The sequence below is a fragment of the Salmo trutta genome, unplaced genomic scaffold (genome assembly GCF_901001165.1).
Source record: "Salmo trutta unplaced genomic scaffold, fSalTru1.1, whole genome shotgun sequence".
Lineage (NCBI taxonomy): Eukaryota > Metazoa > Chordata > Actinopteri > Salmoniformes > Salmonidae > Salmo > Salmo trutta.
This window is the reverse complement of record NW_021823073.1, coordinates 370950-394972: the sequence shown is the minus strand read 5'-3', so window position 1 is coordinate 394972 and position 24023 is coordinate 370950. Positions and strand designations below refer to the sequence as shown.

General features: G+C 45.0%; 2 protein-coding genes across 3 annotated transcripts in view; one reads left to right on the top strand and one right to left on the bottom strand.

Moving 5' to 3' along the window:
* LOC115188698 (retinoic acid-induced protein 2) overlaps nt 1-5217 on the top strand; it is an 18193-nt gene extending 12976 nt beyond the window's left edge. Inside the window, exons 2-3 of the mRNA XM_029747423.1 lie at nt 3205-3933; nt 4022-5217. Of these exons, the coding sequence (XP_029603283.1) occupies nt 3294-3933; nt 4022-5217 (1836 nt within the window). The 5' untranslated portion in view covers nt 3205-3293. The remainder of the gene's footprint in view (nt 1-3204; nt 3934-4021) is intronic.
* Nucleotides 5218-6328: 1111 nt separating this feature from the next.
* scml2 (Scm polycomb group protein like 2) overlaps nt 6329-24023 on the bottom strand; it is a 59132-nt gene continuing 41437 nt past the window's right edge. The window contains exons 10-17 of one of the 2 annotated variants that reach the window (XM_029747632.1): nt 19095-19378; nt 18664-18793; nt 17445-17648; nt 14263-14445; nt 13792-13947; nt 10490-10735; nt 9180-9352; nt 6329-8191 (exon numbers count right to left, since the gene is read on the bottom strand). In XM_029747632.1, the coding sequence (XP_029603492.1) occupies nt 8066-8191; nt 9180-9352; nt 10490-10735; nt 13792-13947; nt 14263-14445; nt 17445-17648; nt 18664-18793; nt 19095-19378 (1502 nt within the window). In that variant the 3' untranslated portion in view covers nt 6329-8065. The remainder of the gene's footprint in view (nt 8192-9179; nt 9353-10489; nt 10736-13791; nt 13948-14262; nt 14446-17444; nt 17649-18663; nt 18794-19094; nt 19379-24023) is intronic. The other variant, XM_029747633.1, reaches the window with a different exon arrangement.

Genomic DNA, 24023 nt, shown 5'->3' with positions numbered 1-24023 from the left:
ATTTTAATATTGTAGGAGATTGGATGTTTTCTATGGAACGTGTTCTCTGTCCATGAGTAACCTAGGCTTCAATGTCCTGGAAACCTGCCCCTAAGGTTCAGATGTGCATATCTATTTGACAGAGTTTCTGTCAACGTGAAAGTAAAGTATTGTATTCCACACTAATATGACCGGGAGAGACAGTCTCCGTGGGAATATACTGTAGATAGCTGGGTCTTCCCTCTCAGTACACAAGTATCTTATTTATTTGGCCTACACATAAACAACTCTCTGAGTGGAGGAGGAATATCCAGCCTGAACTAACTGAGTGGAGGGGGAATATCCAGCCTGAACTAACTGAGTAGAGGAGGAATATCCAGCCTGATCTAACTGAGTGGAGGGGGAATATCCTGCCTGATCTAACTGAGTGGAGGAGGAATATCCAGCCTGATCTAACTGAGTGGAGGAGGAATATCCAGCCTGATCTAACTGAGTGGAGGAGGAATATCCAGCCTGATCTAACTGAGTGGAGGAGGAATATCCAGCCTGATCTAACTGAGTGGAGGGGGAATATCCAGCCTGATCTAACTGAGTGGAGGAGGAATATCCAGCCTGATCTAACTGAGTGGAGGAATATCCAGCCTGATCTATCTGAGGGGAGGGGGAATATCCAGCCGGATCTAACTGAGGGGAGAGGGAATATCCAGTCTGATCTAACTGAGTGGAGGGGGAATATCCAGCCGGATCTATCTGAGGGGAGGGGGAATATCCAGCCTGATCTAACTGAGGGAAGTGTGAATATCCAGCCTGGTCCAATTATCTGACAGGAAGAGGAATATCCAGCCCGATCTAACTGAGTGGAGGAGGAATATCCAGCCTGATCTAACTGAGTGGAGGAGGAATATCCAGCCTGATCTAACTGAGTGGAGGGGGAATATCCGGCCTGATCTAACTGAGTGGAGGAGGAATATCCAGCCTGATCTAACTGAGTGGAGGAGGAATATCCAGCCTGATCTAACTGAGTAGAGGAGGAATATCCAGCCTGATCTAACTGAGTGGAGGGGGAATATCCAGCCTGATCTAACTGAGTGGAGGAGGAATATCCAGCCTGATCTAACTGAGTGGAGGGGGAATATCCAGCCTGATCTAACTGAGTGGAGGATGAATATCCAGCCTGATCTAACTAGCTGAGTGGGGGAGGAATATCCAGCCTGATCTAACTAGCTGAGTGGGGGAGGAATATCCAGCCTGATCTAACTAGCTGAGTGGGGGAGGAATATCCAGCCTGATCTAACTAAGTGCAGGGGGAATATCCAGCCTGATCTAACTAAGTGCAGGAGGAATATCCAGCCTGAACTAACTAACTGAGTGGAGGAGGAATATCCAGCCTGATCCAACTAACTGAGTGGAGGAGGAATATCCAGCCTGATCCAACTAACTGAGTGGAGGAGGAATATCCAGCCTGATCTAACTAGCTGAGTGGGGGAGGAATATCCAGCCTGATCTAACTGAGTGGAGGAGGAATATCCAGCCTGATCTAACTGAGTGGAGGAGGAATATCCAGCCTGATCTAACTAAGTGCAGGGGGAATATCCAGCCTGATCTAACTGAGTGGAGGGGGAATATCCAGCCTGATCTGAGTGGAGGAGGAATATCCAGCCTGATCCAACTAACTGAGTGGAGGAGGAATATCCAGCCTGATCCAACTAGCTGAGTGGAGTAGGAATATCCAGCCTGATCTAACTAAGTCTAGGTGGAATATCCAGCCTGATCTAACTGAGTGGAGGAGGAGGAATATCCAGCCTGATACAACTAGCTGACAGAAAGAGGAATATCCAGCCTGATCCAACTATCTGACAGGAAGAGGAATATCCAGCCTGATCTGACTGAGTGGAGGGGGAATATCCAGCCTGATCTGACTGAGTGGAGGGGGAATATCCAGCCTGAACTAACTGAGTGGAGGAGGAATATCCAGCCTGATCTGATAGGAATAGGAATTTCCAGCCTGATCCAACCGCACAATAGCCTGGTCTCAGATCTGTCTGCGCTGTCTTGCCAACTCCATTTCTGTCAAAGCAATGTGCTGGAGTTACCCTAAAGCCACTGGCTTCCACCACAAAACAACTAAATCTAATAGATAGGAGAGAAGCTGGGAGGACTGGTGAGAGGCAAGGAGTAGTTCTGTTTCTGGTCATATTTAGACCTAATCGGGAATCATACTGATCTAAATTGCTCTGTGAAGGTTTTCCAGAACTCTGGTTTAAAACACAACAATGGTGGACTGTTGTTCATATTGATCCAGTCTAGTTTTAACTCTGGTTTAAAACACGACAATGGTGGACTGTTGTTCATATTGATCCAGTCTAGTTTTAACTCTGGTTTAAAACACGACAATGGTGGACTGTTGTTCATATTGATCCAGTCTAGTTTTATGGTCACTTCAAGGCCTCATTATAGAAATATCCTGTTTCCTGTATTTGGTCGATATGATGGAGAACAAAATAACAGATTTCATGTGTTCTTTCTTCTGCTGTTAAAATAAGTGTTACATCAGCTGTGAGCTTGTGTCAGTGCTTCAGCTATCACACACAGAGTATTTCTACTGTCTCTTCATTATTATGACAAGGTTTATTACAGGTTCTCTACCTCCTAGGTCTCTGTAAAGCCACCTTCTGTCCAATCTAACTCAATTAAACCAGGCTCAACATGACCCTTATGAAATTACATTCCAGCTTAATCTATGCCTACCAGGGAAACAAGTATGCAATAAATGTACTGGTGCTGGCAATGGTAGTTATTGTATTTAGGTTTATAGTGCACTACTTTTGACCAGGGCCCATAGGGCTCATGTCAAATGTAATACACTAGATAGAGAATAGGGTGCTATTTGGGACACAGACATCACTAGCAGGTTCAAGGGTAATACTGGGGGATTTGGAAAAGACAAGAGGATTTAGAAGTGATTTAGTGTTCATTTTGAGTTGAACCAAGTCAAGTCCAACAGTTTGTCCTCAGGGTCTTTCATTAAATCATAGCAGGAGGAACAGGGACATGAAGCTCCAACTCTACTCTGCTTTCATCCACATCAACACTGAATAAACACTGAAGCTTGTTATTTTCTGTTACTTTACTTTGTTAACTTGCCAGTTCTAGTTCTGACTAATGACCAATATTTCTCCACTTCATTTTTCATTAAAACAAGCCTTTTTTCTTTTTCCCCGTCAGGTTAGATGCCAGCCTGACACTGCTAAACAGTAACCATGGCCCTCCTGTCCTAAGCTAAGACTCCAGTGGATGTTTTCAGGAAAAAGAAGATGGAGGATCTTTGCTCAGAGCATGTAGCTGACCTTCCTCAGAATGGGGGAAGTAGTGGAGGAGGAAGAGGTGGTGGAGAGGGGGTCAGAAAGGTAGAGAACACTGTCAACCAGCTGATTACAAGCGAGGCCTCAAGCATCAGCTCTCCTGGCCAGGCTAATCAGAAACCAACCCTTTCACATATGGTAACTATCCCAGCGTCCCCCACCATGGTCAGTCCCAGCGCCGAGGCTCCAGAAGGCGTGGCTCTCAAGGTGGCTGCCACCGTGCTTCAGCCTCTCTGTCTGGGGGACAGTCCTGTGATGCTGCCCATCCACCCCCTCCAACAGATGGCTGGAGGAACCGCTCCCCAGGGGATCCCTCCGTACCTCCTGACCCACCAGGGGCCTCTCTCTCTGGGCTCCCTCTCCCAAGGCCCTGGCCTCTCCCTGCCTCTGGTCCTGGAGCAGCATGTGTTCCAGCATCTGAACACCATGGGAGCGATGCTCCAGCAGACTCCCCCCTGCCCTTCCCTGTCCTTCCTCCAGAACAATCTGCTGTTTCACACCCAGCCTCAGACCTCTTCCATGGCTTCATTGGCCTTCTGCCAGCCTCCAGCCCTGGATCAGAAACTACCTGGACCTCCAGCCCAGGACCCAGGTAATTGTAATGGTATATAGTAATTCAGCTGTCTACTACTGGTGTGTAATCCCTTCAATTGTAGTAATACAACCATTCTCTCTCTTAGGTATTCATGCCATACTCCAGAACCCAGCATTCGCTGCCCTCATACAGGACCTGTTTTCTGCTCAGACCAACCCCACCTCCTCTTCCTGTCACCCAGTGGGATCAACCCCAACTGTCCCCTTTGCTTCAGCCTCGTTCCCCCCATCCCAACCCCAACCTCCACCCCTCTCCTACCCCTACAGCTCCCCGCTAGCCCCCCTGGTACCCCCTGCCACCCTCCTGGTCCCCTACCCTGTCATTGTTCCTCTCCCTGTGCCTCTACCCATCCCTCTCCCTATCCCCATCCCACAGAGCCAGGAGTTCAAAGGATACTCTGACCCCTCTAAACCAGCCTGTATGGTGACTAAAAGCACACAGACTAACTATGAGGAGATCGTCAGTCCTCCACCACACGGTAACATTATGACTCTTTACCCTCCATCTTCCATGGCCTCTCTGTCCTCTGTTGCCATGGTCCCCGAGGGGGAGGTGCTTGACCTATCAGTGAAAGCCCCTCCCATAATCCAACCAAAGCAGGAAATGACATTTCAACAACACGATGACACTGTCCTTGACCTGTCAGTAGCTAGTAAACAGAAAAGAAAAGAGCGTCCTTCATCGCGGGACTGGCACACTTCTTCCGAGGGCACTACTACAGCTTGGCTCCCTTCACCCGAGGGCACTACATCTGTTTCTCTGGAGGTCTTAAAGCCTGCGGAGTGCACTCAGAAGCTCCACCACCGCCCTAACCTGTTGAACGGTGTAACCCATGTAGAATTCAGTAGACGGCGGCAGTGGGCGGTGGTGGATGGAGGCGGGAGCGGTAACAGACCCAGCAGCGAGCCCAAGAGCAGTAGCAGCAGCGGTAGCTCGAACTTTGAGATCTTTCACACCTCTCAAACAGCCAAAGTCATCGTGGCGGTCAAAGACGCGATCCCCACCACCGCCATCTTCTGTGGGAAGATCAAGTCTCTCTCAGGGCTGTCCAGTAAGAGCCTGTCTATTAAACAACACGACTCCTCCGGCCACACGGGGGCGCTGTTACATCAGTGTTACGGTGCTCTGCCTCTACCCAGAGGACACCATGTGGTGGAGCAGAAAGACCCTAACCTCCCCAGGAACAGACAGGCCATCAAACTGAAGAAGGTCAGCTCACAGGAGATCCACATCCTCCCCATCAAGAAGCAACGTCTGGCTGCCTTCTGCCCCAGGAAGTAGAGGAGTTAGCCTGATCCCAGATCTGTTAGTAGAGAGGAGTTAGCCTGGTCCCAGATGTGTTAGTAGAGAGGAGTTAGCCTGGTCCCAGATCTGTATGTACTGTCTTGCAGATCTGGGACCAGGCCGGAGCGTGAAGTGTCATTGTAGAAGTGGGATCGAATCCCGGGTCAGACAGACAGGGCGGTCTCTGTTACATAAAGGAGGTGGTGATGAGGTGAACTATCCTTGACTAAGACCTGAAGACTTGTGTTAGCTCCCCGAGCTTAGCTAATGCCTAACAGGCTAACACAGTCTGGAGGGACACAAGAGACCCGAGGTTCAAATCCAGCTGGTTACGTGTGTCTTTACTGCTAGCGCTTGTGGTTGACAGAAGTTACAACCTGTTCTTCTGAGACATTGGCCAAGTGCTGTGACTACGGCAGATGATTGGGGATAATCTTCCTGGCATGGATGATATCTCCTCCATGTGTTGAGAGACGGAGGATGACTTTGTTGCTGTAGTGTTGTGACTGTGTTTGTAGTTGTCTGACATTTTTACCTTACAAAACATTCATGTTTAATTCATCAATATAAACTGTTAAAAGAGGACTTTCTCTTTTTACAAAATACTGTCAATTCAGATGAAATGTGTCTGTCCATCGTCTGCTACTTTCCATGTGAAAAGGTACATTCGTTGATGCTTTGCTAGGCTTCTACAGTATTTCATATCTGATTGAGGATCTGACACTTAGCCAGTCATTTGATGGTTCATGTTTGTATGTGATTCAGTTGGGAAAATGACATGAGAATAAAACAAAGTGTTCTTGTTGAGCATGATGCCCCTTTGTCTTAACATCGCATTGACTTATTTATTACTAAAGGGACATTTCCCTTTTCAAATTGTTAAAGGTTCATGTTGGGGCGGCCTAGTGGTTAGAGCATTGGGCCAGTAACCAAAATGTTGCTGGATCAAATCCCTGAGCTGACAAGATAAAAACATCTGTTCTGCCCCTGAACAAGGCAGTTCACTGTTCACCGGTAGGCCCTCATTGTAAATAACAATTTCTTCTTAACTGACTTGCCTTGTTAAATAAAAAGGTTAAAATAAAAATGCTTGTCAACTCTCATGAAATGAGGCAAATGGTGAAAAAAAAGTTTAATTGCGTGAAAGTACATATGCAAATATTATTTAACAAACAAGCATTTTCCAGTACCGGTACTTGAAAAAGTTGTTTTTCCAGTATATGTACACTGTGTGTTGTTTCTATGGAACAACAGATGAAAATGTAGAATCTTAAAAAATATATACAAAGTTGATCTAAAATATTGTCAAACAGAAAATGAACTTACAGCAAATGCTACTATGAAGAAGTCTGTCCTAAAACACAAAAGCCTAGTAAAACCTGAGTATCACAATAAAGCAAGGCCGTTTGAAGTATTACCGTTCAGTTAAACTAAAAGCTTTCACATAAAAATGCAACTACAAAAGATTGTTTTCAATATATGACTTCTGAAAAATGTTCAGAAATTGATCACTTCTTCTGCCACAGCGACAAGATAAATACTAAAATAAGTCATATTTATCACATTATAGGTTGTTGTGACACAAATCAATCCCATCCACATCTCTTTTGCTTGTGTGTTAAATCCCCCTAACACTCCATATCCTAGCCTGTTGCCTGACTGCTATACAGCCTTGTATCCATATATGCTGGATATCCTGACCATGAAACGTTAAATACATATCAACTGTCCATTTGGTGCTTGAAAACCTTCAGACAACCAACAGTCAACTATCTACTTTTAACGGCTATGATTTGAAATGAGATGGCCATACACGTATTGCAATCAATGTTCAGCTTGGCTACCATCAGGTAGTTGTCTGATGGTATAGCCAACACTACCATTACAAATAGCAGATTGTTTGGGTTAAAATACAGACAGGATTCAACACAACCTTCCTGTATATATGCAGAGATTAATAATACCTTTTACAGACAGTACAAAATCCAAGATATAAAAAAAACATACTTTTTTGGCTTTTTATGTAAAACACAGGTTTTTTGTCTGGTTCTTCAAACATAAGTCCACCATCTTCCTTTACAATAAGACTTTGACAGGAACTTCCTGTCTTCATTGTCCAACGTATTGTAGAATCTACTCGCAGCAGAGGAATGTGTGAATGTCCAATCACAATCATAGATCCTGGTTAGAAGTTCCATTGGGCGATCAGTGTTCCAAAGAGTCCAGGTTGTGTGATGTCACACCCTGAATGCACTAAGGAGTACGGTGTCCAAAACAAACAATGAATCTTCCCAGCGTGGTACATTCTCCTTATCAACATCCTTTGATATTGAAACTATTGAAGAATCAAATCACAGTATCCATATAGAAGCTGAATGGTTGATATCTTATTGCAATGAAAGGCTAGTGCAACAAGCAGTACATGCCATTGGGGGTTGTGTGGAGATGGCTCCTTGCATCTCCAGGTCTCCAAGGCTGACAGTAGCCTGGTCTCAGATCTGTTTGTTTTTTACAGAACATTCTGGGACCAGGCTAAGTAGGTAAGGGTTGAGAGAAGGTGTACATGGACAATGCATAGGTAGGTAAACACTCAACATCATCCTTTGGGATTCAGCTGAGTCTATTCTAAAGAATAGTAGACTGAAGTTCGTTCATAGTGTTTCTCTGTACTGACGTTCATACTGACGTTCATACTGTTTCTCTGAATGCTCTTCATCACAGGATGAGGTATGAGGGTCTCTGCAAAGGAATGATTAAGGACTCATTGTGCTTAGGGTTTCACAGCCAAGATGATCTTCCCATTCTAGTGTGTGTGTGTGTGTGTGTGTGTGAGAGAGAGAGAGTGTTACTGTTTGGTCTGTTTGAGCCTCTCGATGTGGTGACATAGCTTGAGGGCGGGGCCTAGCTTCAGACCCATGTACTTCATGATGATGTCACTACGTAGAAGCATTAGCGCCTTTCCGTCGATCTCCTGAAGACAAGAGACAAACGCAGTCAGAAAGAGGGCGTAGCACCAACACAGCCAAGATGGCCGAAACATCAATGATTAACTCTTCTAAATGAAAGGTTGTTTTTTTACGTTCAACAGTGATAGGTGCACCTTTTCCCCAACACAGAACCAACATAACAGCAGAACAACAACATCATTCTCTCTGAGCTGAGATGTCCAGACAGACATCAACAGAAAATTCCAAACAGAAATTGTCTGGCGTCGTACTGTAAACATTCACTAGGTTGTAGATGGCCTGTATGGTTAAACAGAGTTGGGTTTTCCTGGAGGGAATTAAAGTGATCCTCTCCAGACAGGTAGGGAAGGTTCTGAGACAGCCCACTGCTAGACTCCCAGGTTATAGACTAAACACAGAGGACACAGGCCATAGGAATAGAACACTGTTGTAAATCTATCTCTGTGACACAGGCGTCCTCCCTTTATGCTTCCTGCTTCTGACAGGGACATACACACAGCAACGAGGGCTGGAGCACATCAGAACCAGACCAGACACCTAACACATATCCAGGGTGCATCACAGCAAGGAGGGCTGGAGCACATCAGAACCAGACCAGACACCTAACACATATCCAGGGTGCATCACAGCAAGGAGGGCTGGAGCACATCAGAACCAGACCAGACACCTAACACATATCCAGGCTGCATCACAGCAAGGAGGACTGGAGCACATCAGAACCAGACCAGACACCTAACACATATCCAGGGTGTAGTTCTTTTTTGGGGATATTTTTTGAATTTTTACACAACATTAAAATAATCTAGGGAGCATCTCAAATAGTGTAACATCAGGCCTGGACCCGGCCCTTAGACACACATCTAGGGGGCATCTCAATAGTGTAGTGTCTGCCTCTCCTTGTCTCCTTTCCTCTATCAGCAGTGATGCTCCAAAGGAAGAAAAAGGACAAGAAACGTCATCAATCAATAAATAAATCATTCAAGGTCCACTCACGTGTTTTCTGAAGAGCTCCACGTGGGGTCCAAGTGTTTGGGGGTCGGCGTCGTGGACAAACTGCATCACCTCATCCACAGACCAGGAGGAAGGGGCGTTCCCGGCCCCGTTCCCCGCTGCAGCCTCCCGGTCTGCAGCTGCCAGGTGCTCAGGACCTGTGGTGGAGCTCGCAGCTGAAGAACAGAACACACAGACAGAGCAGCAGAGAGTCAGAATTCAATATTCACCTCTCTAGTTAACCACCATGAATACCAATCGTTTCAGACTTTACAGGGCGGCACACTAGCCTAGTGGTTAAAGCCTAGTGGTTAGAGCCTAGTGGTTAGAGCCTAGTGGTTAGAGCCTAGTGGTTAGAGCCTAGTGGTTAGAGCCTAGTGGTTAGAGCCTAGTGGTTAGAGCCTAGTGGTTAGAGCTTAGTGGTTAGAGCCTAGTGGTTAGAGCCTAGTGGTTAGAGCCTAGTGGTTAGAGCCTAGTGGTTAGAGCCTAGTGGTTAGAGCCTAGTGGTTAGAGCCTAGTGGTTAGAGCGTTGGACTAGTAACCGAAAGGTTTCAAGATCCCAGTGGTGGGAAAAGTACTCAATTGTCATACTTTAGTAAAAGTAAAGATACCTTAATAGAAAATGACTCAATTAAAAGTGAAAGTCACCCAGTAAAATACCACTTGAGTAAAGGTCTAAAACTATTTGGTTTAAAATATACTTAAGTATCAAAAGTAAATGGAATTTCTAAAATATCCTTAACTATTAAAAGTATAAATCATTTCAAATTCCTTATTCCTTATAACCGAAAGGTTGCAAGATCGAATCCCCGAGCTGACATGGTACAAATCTATCGTTCTGCCCCTGAACAAGGCAGTAGACCCACTGTTCCTAGGCCGTCATTGAAAATAAGAATTTGTTCTTAACTGACTTGCCTAGTTAAATAAAGGATAATACTTTACAGGGAAGGTACAACATATCCATGGCATTGTCCACTAGGTGGCAGTGCTTGACTACACTTCTGCTTGACTACACTTCTGTTAAACGAATGAAAATAAAAACACCATTGCCTTTCTTGAACTAACTTGACTTGTCTTGCTAGCACTGTCTTAGCTGCTTTATTGAGGAAAATGTACTGACTATGACTGAGATGTGTGGGTGTCTCACCTAGCTATCTGAAGATGAATGCACTAACTAAGTCGCTCTGGATAAGAGCGTCTGTTAAGTTACTAAAATTAAATCAACATTCAAACAAACGTAAATGGCCAACTAGAGTCTAGAGGCACACACAAGGCCCGTCCAGTCAGCCAGCCAATGGGGGTTCAGCTCTTACAAGGCCTACCTTCCACTCTTCTCTGTAGCCCTCTGGACCCCAGGTCGGGAGGGTTGGGGGCCAGGCGCCTGAGGGGTGGTGGTGGGGGGTGACCAGGGCCAGACCCAGGGTAGTAGGGGCTGCTGGACCCCTGGCCACGGTACTCTGAGGTGGTGCGTTGTGTCAGGGGGTGAGGGGTCATAGAGGGAGAGGTGGAGGTGTCCATAGGGTCCTCAGTCAAACCGTTCTCACTGCGAGGAAGGGGCTCTGATGGAGGGTAAGAGAGGTAGGATCCTCAGCGTATAGACACACACACTAATACAGTGTCACACACATGAATTCTTAAAGTAAAATGCCATCTAATAATGTGCCATGAGAAACTAAACAAGTGTTTGATGATTGGTGATTAATCATGAAGTGGTAGCGTAGCCGTTAGCTGCTTGGTGATCGGTGATTAATCATGAAGTGGTAGCGTAGCCGTTAGCTGCTTGGTGATCAGTGATTAATCATGAAGTGGTAGCTTAGCCGTTAGCTGCTTGGTGATCGGTGATTAATCATGAAGTGGTAGCGTAGCCGTTAGCTGCTTGGTAATCGGTGATTAATCATGAAGTGGTAGCTTAGCCGTTAGCTGCTTGGTGATCGGTGATTAATCATGAAGTGGTAGCGTAGCCGTTAGCTGCTTGGTGATCGGTGATTAATCATGAAGTGGTAGCGTAGCCGTTAGCTGCTTGGTAATCGGTGATTAATCATGAAGTGGTAGCTTAGCCGTTAGCTGCTTGGTGATCGGTGATTAATCATGAAGTGGTAGCGTAGCCGTTAGCTGCTTGGTGATCGGTGATTAATCATGAAGTGGTAGCGTAGCCATTAGCTGCTTGGTGATCGGTGATTAATCATGAAGTGGTAGCGTAGCCGTTAGCTGCTTGTTGATCGGTGATTAATCATGAAGTGGTAGCGTAGCCGTTAGCTGCTTGGTGATCGGTGATTAATCATGAAGTGGTAGCTTAGCCGTTAGCTGCTTGGTGATCGGTGATTAATCATGAAGTGGTAGCTTAGCCGTTAGCTGCTTGGTGATCGATGATTAATCATGAAGTGGTAGCTTAGCCGTTAGTTGCTTGGTGATCGGTGATTAATCATGAAGTGGTAGCTTAGCCGTTAGCTGCTTGGTGATCGGTGATTAATCATGAAGTGGTAGCTTAGCCGTTAGCTGATAGGTGATTAATCATGAAGTGGTAGCTTAGCCGTTAGCTGCTTGGTGATCGGTGATTAATCATGAAGTGGTAGCTTAGCCGTTAGCTGGTAGGTGATTAATCATGAAGTGGTAGCTTAGCCGTTAGCTGCTTGGTGATCGGTGATTAATCATGAAGTGGTAGCGTAGCCGTTAGCTGCTTGGTGATCGGTGATTAATCATGAAGTGGTAGCGTAGCCGTTAGCTGCTTGGTGATCGGTGATTAATCATGAAGTGGTAGCTTAGCCGTTAGCTGATAGGTGATTAATCATGAAGTGGTAGCTTAGCCGTTAGCTGCTTGGTGATCGGTGATTAATCATGAAGTGGTAGCTTAGCCGTTAGCTGGTAGGTGATTAATCATGAAGTGGTAGCTTAGCCGTTAGCTGCTTGGTGATCAGTGATTAATCATGAAGTGGTAGCGTAGCCGTTAGCTGCTTGGTGATCGGTGATTAATCATGAAGTGGTAGCGTAGCCGTTAGCTGCTTGGTGATCGGTGATTAATCATGAAGTGGTAGCTTAGCCGTTAGCTGCTTGGTGATCGGTGATTAATCATGAAGTGGTAGCTTAGCCGTTAGCTGGTAGGTGATTAATCATGAAGTGGTAGCTTAGCCGTTAGCTGCTTGGTGATCGGTGATTAATCATGAAGTGGTAGCGTAGCCGTTAGCTGCTTGGTGATCGGTGATTAATCATGAAGTGGTAGCGTAGCCGTTAGCTGCTTGGTGATCGGTGATTAATCATGAAGTGGTAGCTTAGCCGTTAGCTGCTTGGTGATCGGTGATTAATCATGAAGTGGTAGCTTAGCCGTTAGCTGCTGATGCAATTACATTGAACAGTGGCAGGTCATCAATATCTGTACAGTTACTAGGACTTCATTAATAAACTATACAAGCGGAAGTTTTAATTAATCAAACAGCAGTTATGCATTAAGGATAGTGTTTCAATAATGTAGAATCAGGAGGCAATAAGAAGGAAGAAGATTGGCCACAACTATCACTCTACTGAGGACACAAGGAAGTGGTTATTTGTGTTAATTCAGTAGAGTGGTCCTTCTAGTTAATCACAGTGCCCAGTCCAGCACTGGGCTGCATCTTAATAGTGTAGAGAGGCTTCCTCTCCTTCTAGTTAATCACAGTGCCCAGTCCAGCACTGGGCTGCATCTTAATAGTGTAGAGAGGCTTCCTCTCCTTCTAGTTAATCACAGTGCCCAGTCCAGCACTGGGCTGCATCTTAATAGTGTAGAGAGGCTTCCTCTCCTTCTAGTTAATCACAGTGCCCAGTCCAGCACTGGGCTGCATCTTAATAGTGTAGAGAGGCTTCCTCTCCTTCTAGTTAATCACAGTGCCCAGTCCAGCACTGGGCTGCATCTTAATAGTGTAGAGAGGCTTCCTCTCTTTCTAGTTAATCACAGTGCCCAGTCCAGCACTGGGCTGCATCTTAATAGTGTAGAGAGGCTTCCTCTCTTTCTAGTTAATCACAGTGCCCAGTCCAGCACTGGGCTGCATCTTAATAGTGTAGAGAGTCTTCCTCTCTTTCTAGTTAATCACAGTGCCCAGTCCAGCACTGGGCTGCATCTTAATAGTGTAGAGAGGCTTCCTCTCTTTCTAGTTAATCACAGTGCCCAGTCCAGCACTGGGCTGCATCTTAATAGTGTAGAGAGGCTTCCTCTCTTTCTAGTTAATCACAGTGCCCAGTCCAGCACTGGGCTGCATCTTAATAGTGTAGAGAGTCTTCCTCTCTTTCTAGTTAATCACAGTGCCCAGTCCAGCACTGGGCTGCATCTTAATAGTGTAGAGAGGCTTCCTCTCCTTCTAGTTAATCACAGTGCCCAGTCCAGCACTGGGCTGCATCTTAATAGTGTAGAGAGTCTTCCTCTCCCCATTTCATCTGCACTGACATTAAAGAACTGGAAAGGTGAAAGTCAATTCCTGGGTAGCTATCCTCCATTTAGTTTTTTCCTTATCCTGTATTTTGTGTTTATATATCAGTACTGAAGGAGACGAGATGACAAAGGAAGGACAGGAGGTCATTTCAAACTATTGCGATGCATCCCCAGTGAGTGCACCAGGGGTAGCTCTGAGGCCGAGGGGTGTTAGTGTACCTTCCGAGGGGTGTGCCTCTGTGCTGTGCAGCCGTTTGGAGGAGGACAAGGGGGCAGGGTAAAGGTTATAGTCCCTGTCTCTGTCCATCTGGAAGCGCCTGCTCCTTCCTACGGTGCCTCTGGCTATGGACAAGGCCTCTGACATCTCTTCTTTTACTGGAGAGAACAGAGGAGAGGAGAGACAAGACATGGCATCAGCTACTGCCAACTGAGGGCCACTGAGATATCTCTATAAACTTGTGTTTTTTGGGGTCTGATGTTTCATGTGGGTCAGTGACCTGTTGAAGGAAATGCTATGACATTATAGATGACCAATGGAATATTAGAGAAATAGCCACAGTTTCTAATGTGACTGTTGATGGTGTATGTTGATGGAAAATACATGCTGGCTTGTGGCTTTGTGGCAAAGATAAGGAAAAGCTCACAAACACACACACACACACACGCCACGCCACGGTTTGCAGGCATTACCTGACGTGCTCCTGTCGTAGGCTGTGTGTCCAGTGGAGGCCATGAATGCAGGGCTGAAGGGTTGGGAGGAGAACAGGTTGTCACTCTGCAGCTGGTGACACAGAGTCTCCATGAACCTGAGCACGAAGGAGGCAGAGGAGGCCTGGGGCAGCTTGACATAGTGGATCCCCCCATCAGACCGCACTGCAGGGTGGGAGACAGAACAGATAGACACAGTCATATGGTATCTAGCTGATTACAGAGGCACTGAAGGCCTGGGGCAGCTTGACATAGATGAGCCTTCCGTCACTACATACTGGGAGAGGGGAGAAAGCAAACGTCAGTGTTGGACTGAACCAGAGTCCCCTGAAGTCATTGTTCTGCTGATGTGGTTGTACAGTTGAAGTCAGAAGTTTACATACACTTAGTTTGGAGTCATTAAAACTTGTTTTTCAACCACTACACAAATTTCTTGTTAACAAACTATAGCTTTGGCATGACACAAGTAATTTTCCCAACAATTGTTTACAGACAGATTATTTCACTGTATCACAATTCCAGTGGGTCAGAAGTTTACATACACCAAGTTGACTGCGTTTAAACAGCTTGGAAATTTCCAGAAAATGATGTCATGGCTTTAGAAGCTTCTGATAGGCTAATTGACATAATTTGTGTCAATTGGAGGTACCTGTGGATGTATTTCAAGGCCTACCTTCAAACTCAGTGCCTCTTTGCTTGACATCATGGGAAAATCTAAAGAAATCAGCCAAGACCTCAGAATTTTTTTTTAGACCTCCACAAGTCTGGTTCATCCTTGGGAGCAATTTCCAAACGCCTGAAGGTACCACGTTAATCTGTACAAACAATAGTACGCAAGTATAAACACCATGGGACCATGCAGCCGTCATACAGCTCAGGAAGGAGACGCGTTCTGTCTCCTAGAGATGAACGCACTTTGGTGCCAAAAGTGCAAATCAATCCCAGAACAACAGCAAAGGACCTTGTGAAGATGCTGGAGGAAACAGGTACAAAAGTATCTACATCCACAGTAAAACGAGTCCTATATCGACATAACCTGAAAGGCCGCTCAGCAAGGAAGAAGCCACTGCTCCAAAACCGCCATAAAAAAAGCCAGACTACGGTTTGCAACCGCACATGGGGACAAAGATCATACTTTTTGGAGAAATGTCCTTTGGTCTGATGAAACAAAAATAGAACTGTTTGGCCATAATCACCATCGTTGTGTTTGGAGGAAAAAGGGGGAGGCTTGCAAGCCGAAGAACACCATCCAAACCGTGAAGCACGGGGGTGGCAGCATCATGTTGTGGGGGTGCCTTGCTGCAGGAGGGACTGGTGCACTTCACAAAATAGATGGCATCATGAGGATGGAAAATTGTGGATTTATTGAAGCAACATCTCAAGACATCAGTCAGGAAGTTAAAGCTTGGTCGAAAATGGGTCTTCCAAATGGACAATGACCCCAAGCATACTTCCAAAGTTGTGGCAAAATGGCTTAAGGACAACAAAGTCAAGGTATTGGAGTGGCCATCACAAAGCCCTGACCTCAATCCTATAGAAAATTTGTGGGCAGAACTGAAAAAAAGCATGTGCGAGCAAGGAGGCCTACAAACCTGACTCAGTTACACCAGCTCTGTCAGGAGGAATGGGCCAAAATTTACCCAACTTATTGTGGGAAGCTTGTGGAAGGCTACCCGAAACGTTTGACCCAAGTTAAACAATTTAAAGGCAACGCTAGCAAATACTAATTGAGTGTTTGTAAACTTCTGACCCACTGGGAATGTGATGAAAGAAATAAAAGCTGAAATAAATAATTCTCTACTATTATTCTGACATTTCACATTCTTAAAATAAACTGGTGATCCTAACTGACCTAAAACAGGGCATTTTTATTAGGATTAAATGTCAGGAATTGTGAAAAACTATGTTTAAATGTGTATGTAAACTTCCGACTTCAACTGTATGTATCTGGGCTGAGAGAGGCAGGCAGAGGCACTCAGCAGATGGAGAAATGACTGGCTTTACCAGACATCCATCACACAGCATCCATCACACAGCTCTTTACCTAGCTGTTGAAACACTATCTGTTAGGGACCTTATTTTGTTTATATGGCGCAGTAACAGAGAGGATTATTTGGTTTCTATGGTGCAGTAACAGACAGGATTATTTGGTTTCTATGGGGCAGTAACAGACAGGATTATTTGGTTTCTATTGTGCAGTATCAGACAGGATTATTTGGTTTCTATGGAGCAGTAACAGACAGGATTATTTGGTTTCTATGGCGCAGTAACAGACGGGATTATTTGGTTTCTATGGTGCAGTATCAGACAGGATTATTTGGTTTATATGGTGCAGTATCAGACAGGATTATTTGGTTTCTATGGTGCAGTAACAGACAGGATTATTTGGTTTATATGGTGCAGTAACAGATGGCCCAGCATCAGATGACCCCCCAACACACAGACTGGGACCACCCCGGGGAGCCCCTCCCAAACCAGGTTACGCACACATGTCAGTTCTCATTACCCCCAGACACATGACATCAGCTGCTGCACACACACTTTATCCCACCAGGCATTATCCAGTGCACCATGTGGGCCCTGCAGCCTAAACCAATTCCTACTGCCTGATTGAATCCCCAGCCTATCCCATATTCCCATTTGGCATTATTTTAATGAGGACTGAGGAACTATTTGAATATGTAGCCCTGTCTGTGTAGAGTAGACGGTCTAGGGAGCGAGGTGTTCTTCTGGCTTCTTCATCATGTCATGGAGTAACAACCCTAGTGTTTCTGTCCAGTGGGGTTTGGACCATCTGAGTTCGGACCTGAGTCTCCGACACATCACAGGACTGTGTTAGCGAGCTGAACTAAAGCTTACAGGCATGAGCTTGAGGAAGCTAACAAGTCTTCAGCTCACAGGCAAGCTTAGTTACTCATCACGTCAGCACAGCAGTTCACCGACCCACCTCCATTACACAACCATAGAACACCTCAACAATACTACACTAGCTATAACCACAGACCATATATCAGGACAGGCCCCAGCCAAAATGGCTGACCAACTGTTCCATTCTGATGTATAGGGACTACATGACATCAGACTATCTAGGGTTCTATATCTATAGCTATAATACCTGACGATCTCTTCTCCTATCTAGGGTTATACATCTATGGTTATAATACCTCTGATGATCTCTCCTCCGTCGGACTGGGACTGTAGAAAGCTGAAAAGGAAGGTAGGCTGGTAGGCACAGTCCACACATGCCTGAACAGCCTGCTGTAGGACAGTGTTGACCGGACCTGGCCCAAAGTGGTCCGGCAGCTGCTGCAACTGCTTCCTGTCCAGGTGTGGGCCGCAGGCTCCGTGCTTGTTCACGTACACACACACTGGAGGAGAGAGAGAGAGAGATGAAGGTCAGGAGGCACTAGAACATGTCTAAAGCTTCGTTCTAGATGTATCAGTTAAATCATTCAGAACAAGGGACCAGCTGGACTGCTCTAGGTGGATCAGTTAAATCATTCAGAACAAGGGACCAGCTGGACTGCTCTAGGTGGATCAGTTAAATCATTCAGAACAAGGGACCAGCTGGACTGCTCTAGATGGATCAGTTAAATCATTCAGAACAAGGGACCAGCTGGACTGCTCTAGATGGATCAGTTAAATCATTCAGAACAAGGGACCAGCTGGACTGCTCTAGGTGGATCAGTTAAATCACTCAGAACAAGGGACCAGCTGGACTGCTCTAGGTGGATCAGTTAAATCATTCAGAACAAGGGACCAGCTGGACTGCTCTAGCGTGGGCATATATACTGAGTGTACCAAACATTAGGAACACCTTCCTAATATGGAGTTGCACCCGCTTTTCCCCTCAGAAGAGCCTCAATTCGTCAGGGCATGGACTCTACAAGGTGTCAACAGCGTTCCACAGGGATGCTGACCCATATTGACTACAATCCTTCCCACAGTTGTGTCAAGTTGGCTGGATGTCCTTTGGGTGGTGGACCATTCTTTATACACACAGGAAACTGTTGAGTGTGAAAACCCCAGCAGCGTTGTAGTTCTTGACCCAAACCGGAGCGCCTGGCACCTACTACCATACCCGTTCAAAGACACTTAAATCTTTGTCTTGCCCATTCACCCTCTGAATGGAACACAATCCATGTCTCAATGGTCTCAAGGCTTAAAAATCCTTTAACCTGTCTCCTCCCCTTCATCTACACTGATTGAAGTGGATTTAACAAGTGACATCAATAAGGGATCACAGCTTCAACCTGGATTCACCTGGTCAGTCTATGTCAAGGAAAGAGCTGGATGTTTTGTCCACTCAGTGTATATCTGTTAATACAGCGATCTGTTAAACTGCATCAATGTTATTATTTATCTGACAGGACTGAGTCTTACCTGTGGAGACCACTCCAGGGCTGGAGCTGAGGCTGTTGTCCTTTGGTCCATGAACGTTGATCAGTCTGGTCTCAGAGGCTGTAGTATATACAGAGCCTGTCCCCGAGGACGGCAGCACACGTGGCTTCCTCTGAACAAACACAACCTTGTTCACTGACAACTCTTTGATCCCTATCATATACTGACACTACACAGCACACCCACTGTAATAATACCACTGTGATGTTGTCATACAACATCGTGTAAATTGATTGGACTGGATATGAAACTCCTCCAGGAGTGTTAACTGCAGCCAATCACCAACCAGTCACATGTACATTTCATTAAACAGATTTACAATAAAAATGCTGTTCCAATAAGCATACTTTTTCAGTCCAGTACTAAACTCAATCTGGATCCAGGAAACTGGTTCATTGACCATAGCTCCTTACCTTGCTCCCAGGCTTGGGCCCCCTCTTCTTATGGGGTCTGGGTGCTAGCTGGGAGCCGGAGACCTGTGGCGTACCATTCAGAGCAGCCTCGGCTGCGGCCTCCGCCGCTGCCTTGAGCAGGGCGATGGTCTGGAGTTTAGGGCGCCGGCCCCGGACCCCCTTCCGCACGGGCAGAGGGGGCAGCGGGTGGGGCAGGCGATAGGAGGAGGGGGACTGCATGGAGCGTCTGGAGGGGGTGGGGGGAGAGGAGGAGGCTGGGAGGAAGAGGGCCTTGGGGAGGGTGACTGAAACGAGAGGAAAGGCAAAAGGTGGAATTAGAAAATTACGATGGGAAGTTATTTGCCACTGCAATATCACCAGGAATTCAGTCATTCACAACAACTGAAAACGTAGCTTATAATGACCATAGCTGTTTTTGTTTCTTACCCAAGGTTCATTTAATAATGTTGCATTTAAATACAGCTATTGTTGAATGAATCCATGGTATTAAGGCTTATGAAAAGGGGAGCTACGGTTCTGGGAGGCAAAACAGGAGGACTTCCTGGACACACACACACAAATCAATCACTGTCTGTTCCGATTCGCGTAAGAATTCCACTGAGGTGAAGCGAGTCTACACTCTGCAGCACCAGTAGATCAAACACTGTCTGACACACATGAATAACAACTTTGATCTTCCCGCTTTGATTCAAAAGCCACAGCTCAAAGTCAGACTTCATACATAATACTACTTCCAATCCAATTCCACACACAAACAATCTACCTCCCCCAGCTCCAGCCAGGCAGCCAAAGGTTCTTTCAAATATCCAAAGCGTCACATTTCCACTCCTCGTGTTGGTTGGCTACATTTCAAGTGTTCGCTGCTCGCCCATTTTCCCCTCAAAACATTGAGTCAGTGAAAGGAATGGTTGGAATCTTTAAGAGGAGGAAAAGGAAGCAGTAGAGGCAGGAATCTTTAAGAGGAGGAAAAGGAAGCAGTAGAGGCAGGAATCTTTATGAGGAGGAAAAGGAAGCAGTAGAGGCAGGAATCTTTAAGAGGAGGAAAAGGAAGCAGTAGAGGCAGGAATCTTTAAGAGGAGGAAAGGGAAGAAGTAGAGGCAGGAATCTTTAAGAGGAGGAAAAGGAAGCAGTAGAGGCAGGAATCTTTAAGAGGAGGAAAAGGAAGCAGTAGAGGCAGGAATCTTTAAGAGGAGGAAAAGGAAGAAGTAGAGGCAGGAATCTTTAAGAGGAGGAAAAGGTGAGACATACCAGAGTATCCCATCACATTGGGGATAAGGGATACGTTTCCAGTGTGTTGTGTTCTCTGGGTCTAACAAGTCTTTTGTCTGGGGCCCTCCCCCCTTTCATTATAGAGGTCAGGGGTCAGGCTCCCCTGAGACCAGCCAGGTAATCCCCTTCTGCAGACAGCCTGCCTTCATCTCACCTAGATCACAACACTAGGCTACTGTTACATGTTCAATTACTAAACTCCAACCTACCATTACTACTATGAGGTTTAGGTTTGTTATAACACTGCCATGCCAATCAATAGTTTAAAAGACAGTTGAACCAAATGAAAACCTAGTCTAATATACAGACAATGGGTTTTCTAGGGGTGAGGTTCGCTAAGGGTTGAAATCTTTGAATTTAAACAGCTTGGTATACAGGACACTTATTATATAGACAGGACTAAACACATTCCTAGACCAGCTATAAAGACAAACACTTATTATATAGACAGGACTAAACACATCCCTAGACCATCTATAAAGACAAACACTTATTATATAGACAGGACTAAACACATCCCTAGACCATCTATAAAGACAAACACTTATTATATAGACAGGACTAAACACATCCCTAGACCATCTATAATGACAAACACTTATTATATAGACAGGACTAAACACATCCCCAGACCATCTATAAAGACAAACACTTATTATATAGACAGGACTAAACACATCCCCAGACCATCTATAAAGACAAACACTTATTATATAGACAGGACTAAACACATCCCCAGACCATCTATAAAGACAAACACTTATTATATAGACAGGGTTAAACACATCCCCAGACCATCTATAAAGACAAACACTTATTATATAGACAGGGTTAAACACATCCCTAGACCAGCTATAAAGACAAACACTTATTATATAGACAGGGTTAAACACATCCCCAGACCATCTATAAAGACAAACACTTATTATATAGACAGGACTAAACACATCCCTAGACCATCTATAAAGACAAACACTTATTATATAGACAGGACTAAACACATCCCCAGACCAGCTATAAAGACAAACACTTATTATATAGACAGGACTAAACACATCCCCAGACCATCTATAAAGACAAACACTTATTATATAGACAGGACTAAACACATCCCCAGACCAGCTATAATGACAAACACTTATTATATAGACAGGACTAAACACATCCCAGACCATCTATAAAGACAAACACTTATTATATAGACAGGACTAAACACATCCCCAGACCATCTATAAAGACAAACACTTATTATATAGACAGGACTAAACACATCCCCAGACCATCTATAAAGACAAACACTTATTATATAGACAGGACTAAACACATCCCCAGACCAGCTATAATGACAAACACTTATTATATAGACAGGACTAAACACATCCCAGACCATCTATAAAGACAAACACTTATTATATAGACAGGACTAAACACATCCCCAGACCATCTATAATGACAAACACTTATTATATAGACAGGACTAAACACATCCCCAGACCATCTATAAAGACAAACACTTATTATATAGACAGGACTAAACACATCCCCAGACCAGCTATAATGACAAACACTTATTATATAGACAGGACTAAACACATCCCCAGACCAGCTATAATGACAAACACTTATTATATAGACAGGACTAAACACATCCCCAGACCATCTATAATGACAAACACTTATTATATAGACAGGACTAAACACATCCCCAGACCATCTATAAAGACAAACACTTATTATATAGACAGGACTAAACACATCCCCAGACCATCTATAATGACAAACACTTATTATATAGACAGGACTAAACACATCCCCAGACCATCTATAATGACAAACACTTATTATATAGACAGGACTAAACACATCCCCAGACCATCTATAAAGACAAACACTTATTATATAGACAGGACTAAACACATCCCCAGACCATCTATAATGACAAACAATAGCAGGATAACCTTATTTTCTATTAGGTATTGAGATATATTATTTTTTTCACTCTTTATGGAACGTGCAATGCAGAGAACACTGGAAGAAGAATGATAATTTAATTATCATAGTGAATTATTGTAATGTTTGTTTATGTGTCAATTAATCCCATAAGGGATTGGTTGCAAATTGGCGATTTGACACGAAAATAAAACGTTAATTCATTAAAAAATGTAATTCATTCATTCAGCAGCAGGTAAAACTACCATATTCAAATATCCTTCTCTCATTACTGCTCTATTTAATCTCAGCTGTCGTTTATAACTAATTCTTATCAAGACCAGCAGACTACTGACTTAGACTTTTAAATTCTACTGGAGCTCAATGCATTCTCTCCTTCTGGTCCCTGTCTCTCTATCTGGCCCAGCAACACAATGGAGTGGAAAGTCTAGGAGGAGATCTGCCATTCAAAGCATCAAGTCAACCCGTCCATCAATAGAGGTGGAAAAAATGGCACATCCAGAGAAAGACATTGAAAGGCATTGTGGGTAATCACACAAAAGCAGCCAATGGCACCGGCCGCACAAGTCAGTCCACGATTCTGAGTTGTATTATTAGTAGCAGTGTGTGTGTGTGTTTGTGTCAAATATGCCCTGATAAGCATCTCCTATTTCAACAGAACTCTAGACTGGTTGTCTAGTAGAGAGCAGACCTTTACAGCGTTCTCTATGGGCCAGCAAAATGCCTTTATGGCTAGCTCTACAGCGTTCTCTATGGGCCAGCAAAATGCCTCTATGGCTGGCTCTACAGCGTTCTCTATGGGCCAGCAAAATGCCTCTATGGCTGGCTCTACAGCGTTCTCTATGGGCCAGCAAAATGCCTCTATGGCTGGCTCTACAGCGTTCTCTAAGGGCCAGCAAAATGCCTCTATGGCTGCTTAAGCAGCTTGGAAAAAGGTTTCATTGAGAGATGAGGGAAAGTGGGGGAAGAATAGACAAGTGTTTTGTTTCACAAGGAGGGAAAGATCACTCACTAGGGGCAGGGCTACCCCCCCACACACACAGAGACAGGGACACACACACACTACAATACTCCACAACAGCTTAGCGAGCAATAGACAAAAACATATTTTAGTTCCAAGTCAAGACAAAGTTTCATTTCCATTCCATTAAACTGTCCCCCTAGTTGTTCTAACATAGAACCTTCCATTCAGTTTATATTAAACTGTCCCCCTAGTTGTTCTAACATAGAACCTTCCATTCAGTTTATATTAAACTGTCCCTCTAGTTGTTCTAACATAGAACCTTCCATTCAGTTTATATTAAACTGTCCCCCTAGTTGTTCTAACATAGAACCTTCCATTCAGTTTATATTAAACTGTCCCTCTAGTTGTTCTAACATAGAACCTTCCATTCCATTCCGTTAAACCTGTCCTGTGTTCTGCAGTAAGAGTGTAAGGAGTTAATCATGATGGGTCATTTCAGGCTGACCCAATGACCCGGTGGCCAGGAGGTCTGGAACCCCGGGGCGGTGAGGGGCGCTGCTACTGGGGCTGAGAAGTGTGGCTCCTGCCTGGCGGCCTGGATGACTGGTTGGGGGTTGGGTCGGGGCCTGTGTGTGTGTGTGTGTGTGTGTGTGTGTGTGTGTGTGTGTGTGTGTGTGTGTGTGTGTGTGTGTGTGTGTGTGTGTGTGTGTGTGTGTGTTTGACCACGCCTCAAGCCGTATTACCCA